Raw genomic sequence first — 19,266 nt, 5'->3', positions numbered from 1 at the left:
AGAAGAAGATGGGGCTGGAGAGATGGCTCAGCAGTTACGAGCACTGATTGCTCTTCCAAAGGTCCTGAGTTCAAATCCCAGCAACTACATGGTGGCTCACAACCATCCCTAATAAGATCTGATGCCCTCTTCTGGGTGTCTGAAGACAGCTACAGTGTACTTAGATATAATAATAAAGAAACCTTTCTTTAAACAAAAAAAAGAAGATGATGAAACATTTTTTCTTTTAAAATAAACTAATGGTTCTGATAGGTAGATTTCTCAGGGTTTTGTTTTTGGCTTTTGTTTGTTTAGGAATTCATGAAGAAAGTAGAAGAAAAGCGGGTAGATGTGAACACAGCAGTGGCGATGGGAGAAGTCATCCTGGCTGTCTGCCATCCTGACTGCATCACGACCATCAAGCACTGGATCACCATCATCCGAGCTCGATTCGAGGAGGTGAGTCACCACAAGCCCAGTCTGCCGAGTCCATCAGATAAAGGGTCTTTCATTCACTGTAAGCGATCGATTGTGTTTCAGTAAAGGCTGAAGTGATGGCCAGTGGAATACTAGTTTAGTAAGGGGCTTGTTAGTTACTTCTGCAGACATCTTGTGTTCTAATTCCTTCCTTCGTGAGTTTATGTTTAATGTGGTGGCTTTATTTGTGGTAGAAATGGCTTCTTGTTCTTGAGCTTTGTCAGCTGAATTCAGAGAGGAATCTTGTGGCTGCTTAAGTTGGTCTCTCTGAGTAAAGTTATGTGATCAGTTAGAACAGGGGCTTTGAAACAAACAAACAAAAAGATGTGCTTTTCTGAAAGGCATCATGATATCTTTCTCCCCAAGGTCCTGACGTGGGCAAAGCAGCACCAACAACGCCTGGAAGCTGCTCTGTCAGAACTGGTGGCTAATGCTGAGCTCCTAGAAGAACTTCTGGCATGGATCCAGTGGGCTGAGACCACCCTAATCCAGCGGGACCAGGAGCCTATCCCTCAGAACATAGACAGAGTTAAAGCTCTTATCACTGAGCATCAGGTACCTGCTTCTCTGTGTCCTGTGTGTCCTGAACCACATGCCCTTCACCCAGGGATTCCCTGTATCCTAGTACAGAATTGCTGTATTATTACTACAGAGGTAGCAGCTTCCAGCAGCTCTGCGTATCAGTTCTCATGAGTTAGGAGTCAAGACATGGGGCAGCATCTTCGAGTTTCATCATGCAGAAATCACAGTTCAGTTCTTTGCATTTATAGGATTGTAGACTGTTCTCTTTCACTAAGGCCATGGACCACTCACTGTATTTCTGAAGCCATTAGCTGAAACAGTTCAACGACTTAGAAGGTGAAGTGTAAGGCAGAGGCAGGCAAATTTCTGAATTCGAGGCCAGCCTGGTCTACAGAGTGAATTCCAGGACATCCAAGGCTACACAGAGAATCTCTGTCTGGAAAAACAAAAAAACAAACAAACAAAAAAACAAACAAAAAAAGGTGGTGAAGTGTAACCCAGGAAATAGCCATTCACAGTTTTACTGGCAGTTCACCAGAAGCCTAACCTTGCTGGATCCAAAAGCCTATTGGCCTGACAGCATTTTATCACAGCAGCAGGAAATTAAATGAGAGAATTCCTAGCCCATCTCCTGCTACTGCTTTCACCCTGGAGGAAGAGTGATTCCTCTCACAAATGGTGTTTCATGTCTCTTTCATCAAATCCTTCACTTGCCCCCATTGCTCTCAACAGTAAGACCCTGATACCTTAGCTGGACATAGGCCTCTCCTGCCTGCCCCTCCAGCCTCACTCCGTGCTGACCTTTGATTAGACCCTCTATTCAGTGAATGAAGAGTCCTGGTCCACAGCTCTCTCAGGCCTCCCTGTTCTGTCCTGACTCTACCCGTACCAGAGCTGTCCTTCCCAATTCTTGAGTTCTTTATCTGTTGCCTCTCTTTTTCTTTCTTTATGTGGGGTGTTTGAATCTGGGGCCTTGCATGTATTCAGCAAATGCTTTACCACCGAATTATACTCACAACCCACTTTAAAGGGGTGAGAAATGACACAGAGCAGTCTTTCACTTGGCCAGTTTGCCATGGGTTTGACCTTTGTTAGTAAGAACTTTCTATTTTAGATGAAGAAAATTCTAAATTTTCTTTCCTAATTTTTTATAAATTTTTTGTAAATTTTTATATTTTACAGTCATTTATGGAAGAGATGACACGCAAACAACCTGATGTGGACCGGGTCACCAAGACATATAAGAGGAAGAATGTAGAACCCACCCATGCGCCTTTCATCGAGAAATCCCGCAGTGGTAGCAGTATGTTTCCAGCCCCACTATTATAGGCTGCTTCCTTCCTGCTAATTGCAGATGGAAATTCACAAAGTGTTATCATAAGAATTGTGTTTGGGTTTCCCAAATCATACTGACTCTGAACCACAATCTCACATTTTGAAACCTTACTTTTCTAACAATGCTTGTATATTTATGTATTGGGGTAATTAATATGAAGCTACAAAGCCTGTTCTGTTATTCAGCAGTGGCCTTTCCATCGTGTCTGCCTTGCGCAGGTCTAGTTGTAAGATAATTCATTGGAGAGTCCACTGCTGGATTTGTGTGGCTATGTGTCCACATCACTAAGGCAGAGGTGACCAGATATGTGTAGGAGCTAGGTACACAGGAGGCAGCAGTGTTGGAGTTAGTGTACCTCTGTGCTAGTGTTGCCACTCCTGTCTCCTCAGTTACCAAATGGAGACTGTGAGAATCTAGGTCATATATATATAGCTTTCTTGATTTTAAGACAGTATCCCATGTCATAGGCCAGCCTCAAGCTCAGTGTATAGTCAAGGATAACCTTAAGCATACAGCCATTTCCTTATGCAGTGACAAAGCCAACATTTCTAATTTTGTGATGATTTTTTTTTTCATTTAGGAAAGTCCTTGAATCAACCCACACCTCCCCCCATGCCAATCCTCTCGCAGTCTGAAGCAAAAAACCCACGAATCAACCAACTTTCTGCCCGGTGGCAGCAGGTGTGGCTGTTGGCTCTGGAGCGCCAGCGGAAGCTGAATGATGCCTTGGACAGACTGGAGGAGGTAATGTCCCACTAAGTGACCTTCATGTAGCTTTGATTTGTTTTTAATCAAAACATATAAAGCCCTCTTAGTATGACCCATGAGCCTTTATCTTCTTCAGAAGTAAAACCAGTCCTTCACTCATTCATATGCCTTCCTTCAAGCCCCTGAATAAGAAAAGATAGATATATCTGAAGAAAACACTCAAACAAAGGGGGGCTGTACCATCTGGTTGTATAAAACCATAAATCAGACATTCCATACGGAGCGGGACAGTGGTCTGCTTTTCCTCAATAGCTGCTGTGATTGAATCTCAGAGGCAAAGCTTCAGGAGGTGGCTAATTATATAAAAGGGAAGCCAGGCACTGGCTGCACGCACTGAGTCCCAGCACTTAGGAGGCAGAGACAGGAGGGTCTCTGAGTCTGAGGCCAGCTTTAAAGACTATAANGGGGGGGGGGGAGAAGGTTGTTAGTGATTCTGTCATATGGAGAGGTACATAGATAAAATAATTATATCACAATTAAAGAAAAATCATTTATTTATTTAGAGAGATGGTTTTTCTGTGTCCTAGAACTCCCTCTGTAGAGCAGTCTGACCTTGAACTCATAGAGATTCCTACCTGCTTCTGCCTCCTAAGAGCTGGGATTAAAGGTGTGTGCAATCACACCCAGCAAAAATCAACTTTATATTCTTCTTTCTTTATTAGTCTCCAATAGATCATGAAAAGCAAGATGGTTGTGAAGTATCACTAGTTAAGATATATGGTACTGCACTTCCTCCTTCCTAACAAAAGCATCTAATATCTTGTATATTCTTTTATTTGTGCATATCAAAGCAGCTATGCCCGGAAGTGAGTGTTCTATGTTTTTGTTGTTACTTCCGTAGGTCAGTTGCATTTTAAGCACATTGGTTCTTGCTGTCTTCTCTAACCCTCTCCCCCAATTCCTTCCAACTTTGAAATTTGAAAAACCAAAGGGGAAATGTTGAGCCATTAAGTCATTCTAAGTGTGAATTACTAACATGGTTCAAGTAGCTAAGAACCCCTTTGTACATGCCTGCTTTCTGCCAGTCAGCTGTTTAATATAGATGTTGGGTGAGCATTTGCTCCCTCTGGTGAAATTCCAAAGAAACATGCTTGGATGTGGGGTTTATTCTTAATGCTTTCCATCACAATCCTTAAGATCTCAGGAGATGATGGGAAACATGAGCCTCTTGATATGAGTCCTGTGTGTATTTACAGTGCCTTAGCATACAGCATAAGAGAGGGTGCTGAGCCCTTCCCTTTGAGATAGAATCCATCCCTTACATCTAAGTAGATGTTCCTTGGAAAAGTCCAAAGAGAAAGCAAGACTGGCTTTCCCTGTTCTTGTTCTGAGTGCGCCTTATCTTCCAGAGCTGTGTTCAGTTACTGTCTTTCTTGCTCCTCTGTTACATCACAGCTTGTTTAAATAACCATGGCTTTAAGTGAAGGAGGCAAATGTGCTTCCATGGTGAGACAACATGTAGATAGCATTGTTGGTGCCCGCACCCCCCAGAAGGCCTGCATGGCTTTACTGAATGACTGAGAAGTTAGATACGCTCTGGGTCCAAAACAGCAAGATTTACCGTCACCTCTGACTTCCTTCTAGTTGAAGGAATTTGCCAACTTTGACTTTGATGTCTGGAGGAAAAAGTACATGCGTTGGATGAATCACAAAAAATCTCGAGTCATGGATTTCTTCCGGCGTATTGACAAGGACCAGGATGGGAAGATAACACGTCAGGAGTTTATCGATGGCATTTTAGCATCTAGTACGTACATTTTTATTCTATACAAAGGTCACACCCAGATTCCTCATACCTGGTAGAAGTTATAACGTTCTGGCAAAGTAGTCTTTCTGAGGTAAGACCTAGAGAAGCTCCCTGCTGAAGGTAATCTGCTGTTTTCATGGATAGAAGAATCTCATTTTGCTAGGAATAAAAAGAGTTCAAACATGACTGTAAAGTCAGTAGGACAGAATGCTGTTCCAGAGCAACAGTATTTTAGAGCAATGACATTCTAAACATCCAACAATACTGGCATAAATAAGTCTTAAGATGAGTGATAATTTTATAGATGGCTATAATATTGATTATATTTTTTACTGTTTATAAAATCTGATTTTTTATTTTTAAAATGGCAGCAGGGGGAATGGGGCAGCTCTAGAGATAGAGCTCCAAAGCCCTGGATTTGATCCTCATATACTGGTTATGCTTGTATAAATCTGTAATCCCAGCGCTTGGGAAGCAGTAGCAGGAGATCAGAACTTGAGGGTCATCCTTAGCCAGCCTGAGCTATATTAGACCTTGACTCAAAAGAAGAAAAAGGTGAGGGGTCTATTGGTAAAATATTAAAATGCTTGGGCGGTACATTTTTTAAAATGATGTTTATCTTTTTTAGATTTATTTATTTATTATATGTAAGTACACTGTAGCTATCTTCAGACACTCCAGAAGAGGGCATCAGATCTTGTTACGGATGGTTATGAGCCACCATGTGGTTGCTGGGATTTGAACTCTGGACCTTCGGAAGAGCAGTCGGGTGCTCTTACCCACTGAGCCATCTCACCAGCCCCTTATCTTTTTTTAAAAAAATTAGATTTATTCACTATATTTTATGTATGAGGGTTTTTTGGTTGGTTGGTTGGTTGTTTTTTGCCTTTGTGTTTATATGCTTGAGTATCCTTGGAAGTCAGAAGAGGGCATCGGGTCCCCAGTATCTGGAGTTGTAAGTGATTGTGAACCACCATTGGTGGGAATTGAACCTGGGTCCTCTACAACTGTAGCTGGTACTCTTACCCACTGAGCCAATGATTTGTATATTTAAAATGTATTTTCTCCTGAGTTTTCCAGAGTAGATATGTGTTGTTTTTTTAGGAGAAGAAAAATCAAGGTATAATTCTTTTTCTTTGGGCATTGTATATAATTTCCAACCAGCCACATGTATTAGAACCAAGGGCCCCTCCTTCCATTGATGCCCGACAAGGCCATCCTCTGCTACATATGAGGCTGGAGCCATGGATCACTCCATTTGTATTCCTTGGTTGGTGATTCAGTCCCTGGGAGCTCTGGGGGGGTCTGGTTGGTTGATGTTGTTCTTCCTATGGGGTTGCAAACCCCTTCAGCTCCTTCAGTCCTTTCTCTGACTCCTCCATTTGGGACCCGATGCTTAGTCCAGTGGTTGGCTACGAGCATCCTCCTCTGTATTTGTCAGGCTCTGGCAGAGCCTCTCAAGAGACAGCTATATCAGACTCCTGTCAGCATGCACTTCTTGGCATCCACAATAGTGTCTGGGTTTGGTGACTGTATATGTGACGTATCCCCAAGTGGGGCAGTCTCTGGATGGCCTTTCCTTGAGTCTGCTCCACACTTTATAGTATATTCCTCACATGTATTTCAATGTTTCAAATTGTGTTTTTTTTTTCCCCAGAGTTCCCAACCACCAAGTTAGAGATGACAGCTGTGGCTGACATTTTTGACAGAGATGGGGATGGCTACATTGACTACTATGAATTTGTGGCTGCCTTACATCCCAACAAGGATGCCTATCGACCAACAACTGATGCAGATAAGATTGAAGATGAGGTATGGGGAATTTAGAGCAGAGTATTTTGACCGTAGCTTTATACCATCCTGAATGTGGACATGTGGATCATCTTGGGAAGCAGTCACTTGGAGTTAATGTTTCTGGTTAGCCTTCGGATGCTGTTTCAGCTCTAGGGGGCCTTTAACTACTGAGGTCTAGCTTGGTCTAGAGCATGGGTCCAACTCTCATACTCAGGTTTGCGGTACTGTGCAATCCATGGAGGGACTTCAGATGCAGCATAAAGGGGTGAATTCTCATGAGGCCGTTGAGGTGGCTCAGTGGGTAAAAGTATTTGCCATGCAAGCCTGATGATTTGAATTCCATCTCTGGAACCACATAAATATGGAAAGAGATTGATTTCTTGGGAATTTCAGGCTTCTAGGTAGAAATTTTGCTCACTTCATAATTTGTTTTGATCTATATTAGCACTTTGCTCTAAAGAATTTTGAAGCAATGGTGAATTTTTTTTTTTCATCTGCTATTTTTTTCCCAGTATCTCTTATCTCAAGTAGGGTTATGGATATTTCAAATAAAAGATAAATATATGTATTAAACACCTAAAATGAACAAGACACATGCCTTTAATTCCAGCACTTGGGAGGCAGAGGCAGGGGCTGAATTCAGGGCCAGCCTGGTCTACAGAATGAGTTTCAGGAAGCCAGGGCTATGCAGAGAAACCCTGTCTCAAAAAACAAAACAAACCAAACAAACAAAAATTCCAGAAACTGGGAGGCAAAGGCAGGCTATCTTTCTGAGTTGGGGATTAGGCTAGTTTACATTGCAAGTATAAGACAGTCAGGGCCTGAGAATGAGATCTTGTTTCCGAAATAAAAAGGCAGTGTTTAAAATATAATGAATAGCCTCTCTACACTTTAAAACAAAAAGTTCTTCTCTGCTCTTACACTCTTGCTTTATCAACCAACAGGTCACAAGACAAGTGGCTCAGTGCAAGTGTGCAAAAAGATTCCAAGTGGAACAGATTGGAGAGAATAAATACCGGGTAAGGAAGAGAAAAGCCAACCATCTGTGGAGGTCATTGCCTCCAGGGTCATCCTGACAGTAGAGCACTTATGCCACCTCCAGAGGCCAGAACCCAGACCTTCATCCCTAGGTGTCGAGGGCATGCCCTGTGTAGTTCCATCTGAAAGCTACCATTGCCCAGGTAGACTGTAGCTTATAGTTGGCATGGTAGGGAATACTCTATAGCCCTCATCTCACTGCCGAGCAAAGTCCTTAGGCTTTTAGAAACCGTTTTATTAACGGACTTGTAAAGCAGAGTCTGGGATTCTTCCTGTAATCCCAGAACTTGGGAGGCAAAGGCAGAAGGACCATTGCAAATTCAAGACCAACTCTACATAGTGAGTTGCAGCTAGCCAAGACCATATCACAAAATGTCTCAGATTTTTTTAAAAACCAGGGATCAGGGTGCTGGGAATGGTTCAGTATATAAAGGCGCTTGCTGCCAAGCCTGACAACCTGAGTTCAAGTCCTAGAGCCTGTATGGTAAAGGAGGGAACATACACCCCAAAACTGTCCTCTGCTGTGTTTGTGCACATACACATTTTCTATTTTGTTGTTGTTTTGTTTGGGGGGCTTTTTGTTCTGTTTTCATTTTTTTCCATTTAAAAAAGAGTGATGGTTTATCCATAAGAACTGGTCATTGTGAGCCTAAACGGCTCCCATGCTTATAGAAGACTATGTGTGAAAACCCCCAACACGTGAGTGTTGCTGTGCTGAGCTAGGCTACAACTGGAACCTACATGAACTGGAGAGCCGGGCTCAATGATCTTTCCTGGAAAGACTTGTTGGGTATGACCAGAAGTAACAGGAAACTATTCTTAAATTTTAGCTTCTCTTAGGACTAGAGTCAAGGATGTAGTAGAGACATAAATCAGGACTCCTAAACTATATCCATCAGCTTGTCAAGGGACCCTGAAATTTTAAGGAAAAAACTCTGTGGTTGGCAAAGAATATTTAGATGGCTGTTTTCAGGCTTTGTAAGATCATTGTCCTGTGGCAGATCCCCAGGAAGAATGTGGTCTGTGTGTACTTAGATTGGTAATGTGATGAAATTGCTGTTTTTTAGTTTTAATTTGACAAAAATGTTCTCTTTTTTTCCCTGCATCCTTTACTCTTACTGTCTGTAGTTCTTCCTCGGCAATCAGGTACAGTGCCTTGCAATGTCCTTGGTGGCTGTGGTCTTGGTGTGGCCTGTTCTTTGCTTTGGGGAAAGGACACAGCTGGAAGCATGCCTGGGTCACATCGGGTTGTCTTGCCAAGTGGAGAAACTACTAGCAGACTTTTATTACAAAGCTATCTTAACAGCAAAAAGATACAGTTTTGTATTTTAAAAAAGCCAACAATGAAATTTTCCATTCCAAATTGGGCTAGCTAAAGGCAATGATAGTACACTGTACTGACTTATAACTGTTATAACTCAGGGAAAATTGAGGCTCTGACATCAGCCCATTTCACCTGTGAAGATACAGTCTTACACTTCTGTATTCAGGGTCAGAATACCATTGGCACGGTTCTGTTTCATTACCAGTCTTTTAATAGTTAATAGGAAAGTTGTAATGTATACTTGACTCAGAAACCCTAAAAAATCTTAATATTATCTAAGAACTAACTTAATAGATACAGGTATTTATAATGATGTCTGACATATACAGAAAGCCTAATTGACTTCTGCCTAACATTTTAAGATTATAGTCAACCAGTCAAAATGAAATGTGCTTGAATTAGAGGGAAGTCTAGACTCCACTTGGCAACTCTAACCTTTGAGATTTCTTGAGGGTTCTTGGGTGCTGTCTCTCAAATGTGGAAGGAAGTTGCATGAGTAAAATCAATCTGTCTATCAGGAAGTTAGAAACACTAAGAGTCAATTTGAAGTACTCAATCAATGTTAAATTTTAGCTACTCCAATAATTACTAACTACAGTAATATTCTGGGCCAGTGGGAAGAACAAAGACGAGAAAAATGTAAAGCTGAGAACAGTCAAGTTGGCTTTAAGTAAACCATCACAGGCTATACATGATACCTGCCTCAGACCTGTGCTCCTAGCTACATGGGAGGCAAGTTTGAAGCCACCTTTGGAAACTTAACAAGTCCCTGTCTCAATTTTTGAAAATCAAAAGGTTAATAGTGTATCTTAGTGATGGAGCACTTGCATTACACATCCATAGAGTCTGCTCTCAATACTACAACTAGTGTTGATTGTAGTCAAGTGCCCAGCATGCCTCCTCCCTCCTGGTGACTGTACCTACTGGGGTCCCTTTAATGGGGCACTAACACCCTCCTCCACTGCTCCATTGACCTGGGGAGGATTTGATGAATCATTCTAATACTGTGAGTAGAATTATGAAGTCCATTTTGTATATGTAGTATTGGAGGCCTCGGGGGGGGGGGTCACAGGTCACACTCATACAGCTAATGTCCTAAGACCCTCAGTTCCTGTGAGAGAAAGAAACGGTGGCTGTGAAAACTCTGCCTCTGAGTTCTCTGGCTCTCCCACAGCCTTGTTCTGCAGGCCTCTAAGCTAAGTCTCACTACCTGAAGCCCCACCTTTGGATTTTTGCAGCTTAACAAAAACAAATTAGAATCCTTAAGACAGCTTTGGAGAGATAATAAGGAAAACCCCCGTAAGATCAGTGGATAACCAACTGTAGGGTGTAGTTTTCTAAGAAGAAAGTAACCCGGGGCTGGTGAGATGGCTCAGTGGGTAAGAGCACCCGACTGCTCTTCTGAAGGTCCAGAGTTCAAATCCCAGCAACCACATGGTGGCTCATAACCATCCCTAACAAGATCTGACGCCCTCTTCTGGAGTGTCTGAAGACAGCTACAGTGTACTTACATACAATAAATAAATAAATCTAAAAAAAAAAAAAAAAATTACATTTAAAAAAAAAAAAGAAAGAAAGTAACCTAGACCACTGTTTCCTTCCTGACTCTGGAAAACATGCAGGTACATAGCCTTTCCAGAGAAAACCCAGACTAGTGACTGCGGTCACTTGTGGCACATCAGTCATCCCCAGAATCTGTTTTCTCCCTCCAAGGCAGGGACTAGCTTCCTTCTCAGAAAGTCTCTTTCCATGCAGCTGGGAGAAAGGTTGGCACTGCTCCACTGTGTCAGTCTGGCCACTCTGTGTACACATTTAAATGCTGTATGAGACAATGGTGTAAGACTATTTAATTTTTGAAGTAATTGGGAAGGGAAGAGAAAGCACCTTCCATTCTTCTGCCAGTGCACATAGTACCTACTGAGAAGGACAACTGTATATCCTCCTCAACATCCTTTCTTACAGTTTCAGTTTTTCTCCGTTTCAAAGTTATGATTCTCCTAAAGCTTTGAAAATCATAATTAAGAGGTTAAGTCCTTCTCTTTACCTCCCCACCCCAAACATTCTCCGTAATAACCTTAGGAATTCCATTTCTTTAATGTTTGGGTTGGTGTTTGTTTTGCAGTCTTGGTATGCTTCTGTTTTGTTGCCTCTTCATTTTGGGGAAAGGACAATTCATACAAAGGGAAGCTCCAACTTTTAAGGTGGAACTGGGAAATAGGCAGTTAGGAACAGAGACAATGAAAAGCTCATCATATTTGTTCTAAGGTCCAGAATAATTATTGAACCGTTTCTAATCATGATAAGAGATTAAATTTCTGTTTCTTCAACTAAACTTTAATTCTGTCTAATCATGTGTTCAGCTTGACTTTCTCTCTTGGTGCCATCACAGTCAGAACATTTAGGGCATGCTTGTAAGGACCGGACGGACAAAGAGAATCGATTATTCCTAAGCTTGTGAAGCTCGGAATGAGGACGCTTCGCCGGAGTTTCTTTAACGCTTGACTTAGTCTTCACTGGGGTCCTCTTAACTCTCCAGCACACTGTATTCAGAAGGTGACCCCTTCTTTAAGGAGATAAACATAGCCGGGCAGAGGCAGGCAGATTTCTGAGCCTGAGGCCAGCCTGGTCTACAGAGTGAGTTCCAGGACAGCCAGGACTACACAGAGAAACTCTGTCTTGAAAAACAAAAACAAAAAGGAGATGAACATAACACTGCGGTGCTCACTTGGGCATGATCTCCAGAGACTAAGTGAACAAGCCAAACCCATCTTTCCTCCTTTACCCTTGGTACAGGAGTCAGAGTGCGGTTTTACCCCAGCAGAAAGATTTTACAGCATTGCTTCTTAGCTTAGTCTTTCTGCTTTTCTATTTGCTAACCTTTTTATGACAATGTAAAAATACAAAATCAAGTTCAGAACTCTTACCACTATCACGTCATTCCTGAATACAGTCTGCTTTCTAGGGGTCTGGGGTTGTAAGTGAACATTAAGGTGTTCTCGTTAACTGAGTTTCCCCTTGATTCCAGTTTGGAGATTCTCAGCAGTTGCGGCTGGTCCGTATTCTGCGCAGCACTGTGATGGTCCGAGTTGGTGGAGGATGGATGGCCCTGGATGAGTTTCTAGTGAAAAACGACCCCTGCCGAGGTAAGGAAGCACCTACCATGGGTGACGTGGAAGCATTGAGGGAGGGTCTTTCTGATTTTTGTCTTGTTAAGGTGTCTGATATCATCCCACCCATCACGGATTAGGTCAGAGTTTTGGTACAAAAATCTGAAGAAGCTGATGCTGTCAGGGAAGAATGAAGAAAGGAGAACTAAGGATTGTTGGTGTCTCTAGGCTCTCACATTTGGGAGGTAGAGGCAGGAGATAAGGAGTTCAAACTCATCCTCAGGTTCATAGCAAGTTCAAAGCTAGAATGAAAGCCCATCTCCAAAACAGAAAAAGAATGTATTGGTGTGACATTACATTTAGGGTGTGACATTAGTACTAACCTAGACCAAAGACTTGTTTTCGTTTTTGTTTTTGTTTTTCGAGACAGGGTTTCTCTGTGTAGCCCTGGCTGTCCTGGAACTCACTTTGTAGACCAGGCTGGCCTCGAACTCAGAAATCCGCCTGCCTCTGCCTCCCAAATGCTAGGATTAAAGGCGTGCGCCACCACGCCCAGCGACAAAGACTTGTGTATAATTCCAAGCTCCTCTTTCGTAGAACCTCAGAGCATGCTAAGCCTAGGACTAGTGACTGTTCCAAGCAGGGGACGCTAAAGGACTTATGCCAGCCACCACCCCCCAGGCAACAGAAGACCCTCAGCGTAGTTTGAGCAGATAGTAACTACAACTACAGCAGGGGACAAATGGCCAAATCCCAGCTGCCGCATCCTACCCAGCCACAACCAGTCCTCTTTCCTGTGAGGAGAGCTGCATGTGGGGACACAGGAGGCCCAGCTGTTTTGTCTGCCTTGACTAGTTTCTCTCGTTCCTGCTCTGTCTCTGTCTGTGTGTTTACATCTTTTTTATTCCAGTTCATCATCCTGGGAGTAAAATAAAGCGCTCTGATTCCAGCTCTTCAATTTCCAGTCAGTCTCCCATAGGTTGGCTTTTATGCTTTGTCCCTCTTCCCCTACACCCTGGTCCTTTGAGAATGGCTTTGCTTAAACTGTAACATCTCTTGGCTCTGTGATATCTGCTACCTTGGTGAATGCTTAAAGTAGCCAAACCATTGCTTTTCCAATAATCCTACCTTGACAGGGTATAAAATGTTTCTATTGAAATGGTATCCACAGATTTTGAATACTAGTCTACATAATTACCTCTACATAAGCACTTTAAAAATAACACAGTTGCATCTCATATCCATATCCAGCTTATGAGGTATAGATTCTGTTATCTCCATTTTATAGAGTAGAAACTTGAGGTATGGAAATTTAAATAACTTTGAGTAGGTAGGCAATGATTGAAGTCAGAACGAGCTAGGCTCTTAAGCAGGTGATCCTGACCACCACCCTGTACGTGGTTGTTTTATTATGCTGAAGGATTTAGAGAGACCCAAAGGGTATACAGTTCTCACATGAGTGCTGGAGTATCTATAAATTTTATTCATTCTGCACTTACTCCAGCAAGCCAGAGTAATGGCTAAGCAATAATAATTCCCATCAGAAGTTTTTTTCTTTTGTTTTTTGTTTTTTTGTTTTTTTGTTTAAGATTTATTTATTATATGTGAGTACACTGTAGCTGTCTTCAGACACTCCAGAAGAGGGAATCAGATCTCATTACAGATGGTTGTGAGCCATCATGTAGTTGCTGGGATTCGAACTTAGGACCTTTAGAAGAGTAGACAGTTCACTTAACTGCTGAACCATCTTTCCAGCCCCCATCAGCAGTTTTTAAATTTAGGTTTGACAATACCTTTTCTGATAAATTCTAAAAGGATTTAGTCAATTTTTAATATTTAATCATATCATGAACCAGTATCGTTAATTTAAAAACCTTTTAACTGTTTTAAATAAGAAGCAATATACGTATCTTTTTAATCATACCTCTGTAAGAACAACAAAAATAATGTTGTATAACTCTGTTATGGTCGCATTTTTCTTGCGGTGTATCAAGTCAGACTGAGCAACAGCGACGCTGCATGTGGCAGTTACAGCCCGTGGTTGCCTGCTTGTCTGCTGCCTGCTATGTTATGCTGCTGGCTGGCAAGAACACTGCCTGCTTACCTTTATTTACTCTGTAACAATTGGAACTCCAAGGAGATTTGGGAAGGCAATCTCATAGCTATTTTCTGTGGGCTTTGGTAACCCTCTTCTTCATCCTTCAGAGCAAGGTAAGGTGCCCCAACTCTCCAGGAATGCCTTCTTGTAGCTCAGTGATCAGCTTCTCTTCATTGGCTGAAATAGAACTCACCAGCAGCTTTCAGTAACTGCTGTCAGTGGACTTTCTTGTCACATGAAAATAGTGCCACAAGTGGACAACCAAGGCCAGTGAGCTGGAGGGACATGAGCTTCAAGAGACAGGTTATTTGCTAGGCCTGGTAGCATCTGCTTATAATTCCAGCTATTTAAGGCAAAATCCGGAGGATCTAGAATTGTAACCTGGGGTACATAGTAAGACCCTTCATCAAAAAATAGATGAGATAGATAAAATAATATTCCACTAGGTAGGTTTGCTGTTTATATAGTTTTCTGGTACTGCCAAAGGGTTTTGTTTGTTTCTTCTTGTTTCTTTACTTCATTTGTTGCAAAGGAGACCATACATAATGCTTTAGGTGGATATAAACAGTGCTTCTAGGCCTAGTGAGAAGAGCTGATCAGTGAGTAAAGGTACTTGCTGCCAAACCTGATGACTGTCACCCACATAGTGGAAGAAGAGAACTCCTGAAGTTGTCCTCTGACTTACAGATGCACAAAATAAGTAAATTAATTAAATTTAATTCATGTTCCTGCTTTTTAAAAGTGGGTACACCTGTGCCTAATGTACTGTGTATATTTTAAAGGTTTGCCATTTGTATAGTTTCCTGGAAAAAAAAATGTATATATGTATGTATATAAAAGGAAGTAACAAGTGAATTGGTATTAATACTTCTGCGATAGTAAAAATCTAGGAATCTTCATTTGTGGAAATTTAAAAGATGGTTTGGGGATTGGAGAAATAACTGGGTCAGCAGCAAATGCTCTTCCAGAGGTCCAGAGTTTAGTTCCCAGTACCCACATCAGGAGACATACAGCTGCCTCCTCTGGCTTCTGTGAGTACCTGCACTCATGTACATGTACATATACATATACATATACGTATACATATACATACACACACACACACACACATACACATATACATATATTTTCTTCTCCCTCCCATAGCTCTCTCACATACACACACACACACTCTCTCTCTCACTCTCACACTCTTCACATGTACATGCAATATTAAATAAAAATAAGAGCCAAGACTGTTACACAGAGGAAACCCTGTCTTGAAAAACAAAGGAGCTGGAGAGCTGGCTCAGCCAGCACTCAAAAGTTGCTCTTACAGAGGGCAGCTGATTCAGTTCCCAGAACCCCACCTGGTGACTCACACCCGTCCATAACTGCATTTCTTGGGGATTACACACCCTCTTCCGACCTCCAGGCATTAGGTACACTGGTATGTACACATACATGCAGAGAAGACACTCATACACATAAAACTAAAAGCAGTTGGCTTCTGAATCTGGGGGAGGGGCGAGTGTGTTTGTGTACCTATGTGTGCCCATAGAACCAGGGTTAATTAGTGTTACTCAAGGAGCATAGACACCTTACATGCTGTTACACCACTGAAGTGAATGTCCCTCCCTCCTGTGTCAAAGCTACTTGTAGAAATTCATCCTAAGGAAAAATCAGGATATATACAAAATATTTTCGAAGTTGTCATAGCATTAGATACAGTATTTTTAAAAATAAAAACAAATTAGAAGTTCAACATTTAACCGTAAACTGACACATATATGATGAAATTGTACTTTACAGTTTAACATAGGACATATGGGAAATGGAGGAATATTACTGATATCTTTGTATAAAAAGTATGTACACAGTTGCTCAAAGAAATAAAGACATGCCAGTATTGTGAGTGAGAGTGAGTAACTCTTGACAGAGGACGAGTGCTCATGTGCCCAAGCTTGTAAAAGCCAGAGGTTGGCGTTGGGATCTCTGCCCGAGTCATTCACTGAACCTGGAGCTTGCCATTTGGGCTGAGACTGACTAGCCTGTGAGCGCTAAGTCATAGCTTCTGGGGCTCCAAGCGTGGCTCTTCATGCCCATGGAACCAGCTCTCCCAATCCAACTTTCCTAGGAATTTTTTATCCTTTCTGAGATTTTAAAAAAGGTCCTCTTATGAAGTAGACCTTTACCCAGCAAATGCCATGGAGTAATGGAGACAAGATGATGTGGGTAATGGCATAAAGAGACAGCCAGGAATGCCTAAAAGAGAAGAATTAGGGTGGGAGACAGGCCACCTCTTCTGTGGCTTGACCAGTCTATATAGGTGCTTCCATTCCCTTGTCTAAAGAGACAGAGATGCTAATGAAAATCAAGTATAGTGTTTCATATGATAATACTGTAAAAATTCTAGTGTGGGAGGGACATAATTTTATCACTCCATTATTACAGGTAGTCCTCTTTAGAGTGTGTGTGTGTGTGTGTGTGTGTGTGTGTGTGTGTGTGTGTGTGTGTTGAGTTGAGTTGAGTTAGAATTCTACCACCTGCCTATGGCCCTCTGTAAAACATTTTAAATGTGCTGTCTGCAACTAGATGCAAACTTCCAGGGTTTCCTCTTATGTCCCTTGCTGTTTCTCAAGCGGCACCTCACCACCCTCTGCCAGGTGTGTTGAGTATATTCTAAAAGTGGTGCAGTCTGGATTGGGTGAACAGGTTCACGTTCACTGCAGAACATTGTCAGTGGGAAGCCAAAGGAGCTGTTCCACAGGAAGTGTTTAAGTTAGCAGTGTCTTGATGTCTCTGACTAAAACTCCATATTTTACCTTCTAGTCTATAGCTGCAGAGAGCCAGGAGCCAGCACTTACTTGGCCTTCAGCACTGCTCCAGAGCCTTCCACTGCGACCCTTTCTCCTACTGAAGTTGTTCCTTCGGCTTCCTACTGCTTTCAGCATTTTTACTTAACAAATCTCACTCACAGTTTTGTGCATGGTCTTGATCTTTCTCTCTCCCTACATGTTTACTTCTTAGACAGTCCTCATCCTTACTGTCCTGGCTTCCTAAGCCTTTTGCTTTAGAGTTGTTATTGGCAGAACTCCAATGGAAGCATCTGATTTCATTATGTACTTTTCTCCACTATATTATTACCATATATCCTTCAAATTTTCAGCAAAAAGTACACATGTCTATGAGAGAGAAAATAGTTTAAGGTCAGAGGCTTTGTCCTATTGCATCTATGTCTCCTTGAGCAGCTACAGTTTGCTTACCCTAGGGGATAGCAGCAAAACCTGAACATGACAGCAGAGTGGATAGTCCTCTGTTCACAGCTTGCTTGTTCTCAGCCGATGTGTTGGTTTTGGGTCGGGACATGGCCTCTGGTTTTGAAGAATCCATAGGTGGTATAACACCTATGCACAGCTTACTGTTATCATGGGGTCAAGCATCTGTATGACCATCTAAGATACATTTTTAATAATTAACAACACACATGCATTTGTTCATTCTCTTTTAGCACGAGGCAGAACTAACATAGAACTTAGAGAGAAATTTATCCTGCCAGAAGGGGCATCTCAGGGGATGACTCCATTCCGGTCACGGGGTCGAAGATCCAAACCATCTTCCCGGGCAGCTTCCCCCACCCGCTCCAGCTCAAGTGCTAGTCAGAGTAACCACAGCTGCACATCCATGCCTTCTTCTCCAGCCACCCCAGCCAGCGGGGCCAAGGTACGTGCAGACCTCCTTCATGTTGTCCTTCTCTGTCCTTTCCCATCTTGGCAGATACTCATTGATGGGCAGCCTCTGAAAAGACTAGCAGGAAAAAGAACATAAAAACGTCCAGAGCAACTGTGCCCAGTTCACCACTTGGGAGGTGATTGGTAAAATGCCCTTTACGGCTAGTTATATCTGAAACAGCTCTGTCCTCTTATGCCCAGTTTGAGGAGTCTGAGCTTGTCCAGAGTTAGGGTTTGGAAAGCCCAGGGACTGTCCGTGCAGTTGAGCTGACAGATGAGCTTGCTGCACAGTAGGCTGCGGGTGAAAGAGACCCTTCCACCTGCTGCATCTTGGCTCCTCGGACTTAGTGTATTTTATTTGTTTTCTGTTTCTTTAAAATTTAGTGTCTTTTTTTTTTTTTTTTTCTGTTCCCAATTTACTCCCCATTCTGTTCCATCTTCAATTGTTCCTGCCCTTCCCTTTGGATCTCTGTTTCACAGACTCCACTTCAGTTCTCTCGATGTTATGACAAACCCTGGTTGATAAACAGTAAAGCTGTCAGGGACAGCCATTGTCCTGACCTCCAGCTCCTCAGCCCTGAGGTAGAGTATGGCTTTGCTGAGTGAGCCGTGGTCACGAAGAGGCCCTCACTCATGCCGAGAACCTGACATGAGCCCAGTGTCTCTTCCATCTCTGCAGTGCTTGCTGACACAGCTGACGGATCAAGTTGGTCAAGTGTTTTCAGGAGTTTCTAACTCGGAGTTACCAAAATTGGAGATGAATAAGAGATGCCTAAAACAAGATTGTTTAACAACTTTACAAGTTTTTAGCCTGACATTTGTTCGGGACGATTGATAGCTGTCATTCCTGGCTGTTCATTTGTTAAATGTTACTTGTAATTAGGTCTCTTGGAGTCTCCAAATATAAGCTACACAGACGAGTTATAAACACTTGAAGCTAATCTACAGCGCATGCTCACCGGTGTTCTGTATGTTTAGAACAAGAGGATGATTTGCAGACCCTTCCCCAGGGTGGTTGGTGCTGCCACATTGGTTGGAGGCATGGGTGCTGTCTGTTTCAGCCAAGCACAATTTCCGTACTTACTAGTGACCACTGCTCTGGGGCTCCAGTTTCTGCCTTCTTGGTTCCTTGGCCTGGACACCTGGATTTCTATAGCTTTGGGTTGAATGCACATACCAGCAGTTAAGCATGTCCAGATGCAGCCATTAAAATACCTTCACACTTTTGGAAAACCGGTGTTAGAGAGACAAAGCCTGGCTGGTATTGTGGCACACACTGTAACGCAGCACTCGGAAGACTGCGGCAGGTGTGTCATAGCATCAGGGCTGCATGGGCTGTGCAGAGAGCCTGTCTCAGAAGAGGAAA

General features: G+C 42.5%; 1 protein-coding gene across 9 annotated transcripts in view; it reads left to right on the top strand.

Annotated features, from left to right (window-relative positions):
• LOC110323540 (microtubule actin crosslinking factor 1) overlaps positions 1–19,266 on the top strand; it is a 339,871-nt gene that overhangs the window by 316,571 nt on the left and 4,034 nt on the right. For 7 of the 9 annotated variants that reach the window (XM_029539979.1, XM_029539977.1, XM_029539975.1 and 4 more), the window contains 12 exons: positions 295–438; positions 823–1,011; positions 2,161–2,281; positions 2,895–3,058; positions 4,667–4,829; positions 6,487–6,641; positions 7,568–7,642; positions 8,790–8,807; positions 12,011–12,128; positions 13,003–13,071; positions 17,681–17,892; positions 18,381–18,482. In XM_029539979.1, the coding sequence (XP_029395839.1) occupies positions 295–438; positions 823–1,011; positions 2,161–2,281; positions 2,895–3,058; positions 4,667–4,829; positions 6,487–6,641; positions 7,568–7,642; positions 8,790–8,807; positions 12,011–12,128; positions 13,003–13,071; positions 17,681–17,892; positions 18,381–18,482 (1,530 nt within the window). The remainder of the gene's footprint in view (positions 1–294; positions 439–822; positions 1,012–2,160; positions 2,282–2,894; positions 3,059–4,666; positions 4,830–6,486; positions 6,642–7,567; positions 7,643–8,789; positions 8,808–12,010; positions 12,129–13,002; positions 13,072–17,680; positions 17,893–18,380; positions 18,483–19,266) is intronic. The other 2 variants (XM_029539981.1, XM_029539978.1) reach the window with 2 other exon arrangements.

This window comes from Mus pahari, chromosome 6 (assembly GCF_900095145.1).
Source record: "Mus pahari chromosome 6, PAHARI_EIJ_v1.1, whole genome shotgun sequence".
Lineage (NCBI taxonomy): Eukaryota > Metazoa > Chordata > Mammalia > Rodentia > Muridae > Mus > Mus pahari.
The sequence above is the reverse complement of the archived record's forward strand: the minus strand, read 5'-3'. Positions and strand labels throughout refer to the sequence as shown.